The sequence below is a fragment of the Hylobates moloch genome, unplaced genomic scaffold (genome assembly GCF_009828535.3).
Source record: "Hylobates moloch isolate HMO894 unplaced genomic scaffold, HMol_V3 SCAFFOLD_10, whole genome shotgun sequence".
Taxonomy (NCBI): domain Eukaryota; kingdom Metazoa; phylum Chordata; class Mammalia; order Primates; family Hylobatidae; genus Hylobates; species Hylobates moloch.
The window spans coordinates 3,088,449-3,092,349 of NW_026652285.1; the positions used below are offsets into that span (position 1 = coordinate 3,088,449).

Sequence of the window (3,901 nt, forward strand, 5' to 3'; positions counted from 1 at the left end):
ATTTGGTTAGTATTTCCCCTCCCCCACACTCATGTCATTCAAGGGAGTGGGCTGCACCAATTTGACACTAAGAGCATTTAATCAGTGATGCTGGTGTTGCAGTTTGGCCTGGGAGGGCAAGATCCCAACACTACAAGAAGTCATATTAGGATCAATTTTAAAAGAAAGGCAATGATTTGAAAAATGGATCTTGGGATTTGTGTCAGTGCTGTAGTTGCCTGCTCTAAATGTGTGTGTTGGGGGATAGAAGTGGTGTCAGGGGAAGGAGGTTGTTTAAAATAATAAAAGACACCACTTCCTGAAGGATTGGGTTCCAGGCAATTCACATGTCTGAACTAACCTCTACTTCATAGCTCTCCAAAACAGGTAATACTGGGTCCTTTCCACAGACGAGAAGACTGAAGCTTAGAGACGTTGAGTGGCTTATGCTGGGACCCACAAGCTGGAATAGACACTAAGACCTTCTGGGCTCTGAATGAAAGATGTGCTTTTAACTTCTCCTCTATGCCACCAGAGCCACTTGATCTCATGTGGGTAAGTGTGACTATGGAAAGAGGGAGGAAGGTTGGAGACAGATCTGTTTATTTACTGGTTTGGAACAGAAGATATTTCAGAGAAGTCTGAGCCACATGCCCAGGGTATGGGGCCTCAGGCTTCAGGCCTCGGGGCTGTGTGGGGTCAGAGGAGGGCCTAGCTGGCTGCCCCCATCTCCCCTCCTCTCACAGCCCAAAGCCACAGGACCCAGCCTGCCTGTCTCCTCTCTCGCCTTCCTCATTAGCTGGGATTGGGACCAATTTGTGGATGCCTTTGGTGCCCTTAGGCAGTGTTTGAGTCATCCTCCCTGATGCTAAAGAGAAAAGAAAGGAGGAGACAGCCATTCCCCAGGAGATTGGAGACGCCGGGAGAGGGAAGCAGTGATGGATGGAGGTCAGGAGGGAGAGGCCAGTGTTCGGAGGTCATTCCCAGTCTGGCTTTCTTTAACCTCACTCTTCCCTGGGGACCTGCTCCCCCATGAGATCACGTCCCACCACAGACTTCAAAAAAATGGGCTTGCTCAGGGATCAGCCCTCACTATTTTGAGAACTGTGAACTGAAGGGTCCCATACCCTTCCAGCCCCCTGGAGCTTCCTAGAGCTCCAAGGACAGAATCCAGGTAGACCTCAGCAGGATTAAGGCCAGCAAGAAGTATAGGTCTTCCGATACTAGCTCAGATGAAGCAATCTATTTGCTTCAGAACTTGACAAATACCCATGGGTCTCTGAAACTGGAGTAGAAGCCAAGTCAGGAATGCACCATTGAATTAGCCTTAGGGATTCAGCCTGGTGCAGAAATATAGCTCCACCATTTCTAGTGGTGGGACATTGGAGAAGCTGCCTCACCTCTCTGAGACATAATTTCATGACTTCTTATGAGAATGGAATTAAAGTTGTTACAGGGGCTTATAAATGTTAGTTGTTGTTGTCATCAAAACTAAAATCATGTGAAGGATAACCATCTCAAATGCCTCACTGTATTGGGTTGTAAACCTGGGAGTAGCGCCCTGCACCATCCTTTTATGTAAACATCACAAGAATCCTGAACCATTTATTATTATCTATTCTACAGATGGGGAAATTGAGGCAGAGCTACATGAAGAATTAAACCAAGCACATGGCAAAGTTGAAACTGGAACACATTGTATCTGGCTGCAATAATGATACATAATTATCCCATGTGCCAAAAAGGAAAAGGAGGGGAAGGGAATGGGGAATCTATGCGAACTGTGCAAGGAAGAGAGCAGGACCACGAAGGCAGAGGGAGCCAAATGAAAACACTAACAGGGCCCCTCCAATAAGTCAAGCCCAATGCCAGGTATTAACATTGCTATTAATAACATAGCTATGCTATAACATAGCATCATTAAAGCAGTGACCAAAATGTAAAGGACTGGCATGTGGTCTCCAACTCAAGGTCAAAGAGAATACTCACACTGTTGGGTTGTAAGTATGAGCACTATTCATGCATTCACTCCATTATTTCTTAGGCTCCTACAATGTGCCAAGCCCAACAGCTAAAAGTTAACCTTATCGTCCTTGGGCAATTACACACCATTCTGTCATCCTCTCTCCAAATGTCTCACAGTATTACAAAAGCATCCCCCGGAGCTCCTTGCTACTCCTCAAATTTCTCAAAAGCTTATCTGAAGCCCAAAGAAACATGGTTTAGAAACTCAATCCAAGACCCTTTCTCCCAAAGCACTCAGATATCAGGGTCCGTTAATATTTACGCATAGACTTAAATACTATCCAAGCTGCTCTGTGTATCTGTATCGAAGGTGTAGTCCTCCTACCAAAGACCCATCAAGTCTGCAGTTTTCAAAATGACATACCTTTTTATAAAACTTTCCCATACCACACTGGGACACTGAGGCATGCTCTTTTCATAGCAACCCCATGAAGTGTGAAGACTATACGACAAAATCCTGTTCAGCGGGTTAGGGACCTGAGGTTCTTGGAATTCTAGGTAGTGAATACAGGTGCCACAGCTCCAGATGCTACAGCTAGTAAATGGCAAACACCAGCTGGAAGCCAGTCTTCCAATACTTCCTTCTAATTCTAGTGCCTTTCTCCTGAAGTAGGCTACCTGTCAAAGGCCAAGGGCACCTTTTATGAACGATCTCATTATGGATGAAAAATCATCATGTGCTATGTTCCAAAAGATAGGCTTGCTTAGAGATCATCCCTCACTATTTGGGGACTGTGAATTGAAGGGACCCATACCCTTCCAGCCTCCAGAGGCTTCCTAGAGCTCCAAGGACAGAATCCAGATAGACCTCAGCAGGATTAAGGCCAGCAGGGAGGATAGGTCTTCTTGTACCAGCTCAGATGATGTAATCCATTTGCTTCAGAACTTGACAAATACCCATGAGTCTCTCAAGTCTTATTTGTTTATTTTGTTTATTACTATCTCAGCTCCACTTCTGCTGGGACGGGTTGTTTAAGGGAAACTTAACAAAGGTAAATTCTCAGGATGGTCTTGGTTTGTCACGCTTACTCACTTGAGGACCTATCACTCATCATATCCCACCAAATATGGTCGACTGGAGTTAGCATAATGAACAGCAAAAAATGCCCACTGTAGTATGGGTAGGTAAAGGGCACTTTTCTGGTTGGTGTGCAAATTGGAACTTTTTAAAGGGAAATTGGCAGTACCAAAATTACAAATGCACAAACCCTCAGATCCAACAATTCACTCTAAGACTCTATTCTAAAGAAATATTCACATGAGTGAGCAGAAGACATGGGTCAAAGCTGTTCCACTGCAGCTCTATCTATTATAACAATAAAAAGAAAAAAATGTGGAGAGTCAAATGCTTCTTATTAGGAAAACTGCTTTTTTAAAAATCACGCTCCTTTCTCTGCCATCATGGTATATGCTTGACTCCGCTTCTCATCATGTCTTCTCACAAGACTTTCAGGACTAAACGTTTCCTGGCCAAGAAACAAAAGCAGAATCGTCTCATTCTCCAGTGGATTTGGATGAAAACTGGTAATAAAATCAGGTACAACTCCAAAAGGAGACATTGGAGAAGAAGCAAGCTGGGTGTATAAAGAATTGCACATGAGATGCCACACATATTTATGCTGTGTCAAAGTCACGACCATCTTATCATACCAAGCTGAAAATGTCGCTATCTGGACAGTTGGATGTTTTATCAGGAATACATTTTTTTCTCTTGTGAATCTGTTATGGACACATTGGTTGGCTGGGTTCAGTAATAAATATGTGAGACCTTTCGTTTCAATAAATAAATAAATAATCATGATGCCTCCATGCTATGGAAGAGCATGCAACCATTACAAAGAGTGTGCTACTCTGCTTGTAATCCTATGGACAAATACTCATGTGGTTAAATGTGTTA

The 3,901-nt window shown here is 43.8% G+C and overlaps 1 protein-coding gene across 1 annotated transcript; it reads left to right on the forward strand.

Moving 5' to 3' along the window:
- The first annotated feature begins 3,434 nt into the window (after positions 1–3,434).
- On the forward strand, positions 3,435–3,590 carry LOC116474351 (large ribosomal subunit protein eL39-like). Its single transcript, XM_032761419.1, has one exon. It carries the CDS (start codon positions 3,435–3,437, stop codon positions 3,588–3,590), a length of 156 nt encoding a protein of 51 aa, XP_032617310.1.
- The last annotated feature ends 311 nt before the right edge of the window (positions 3,591–3,901 follow it).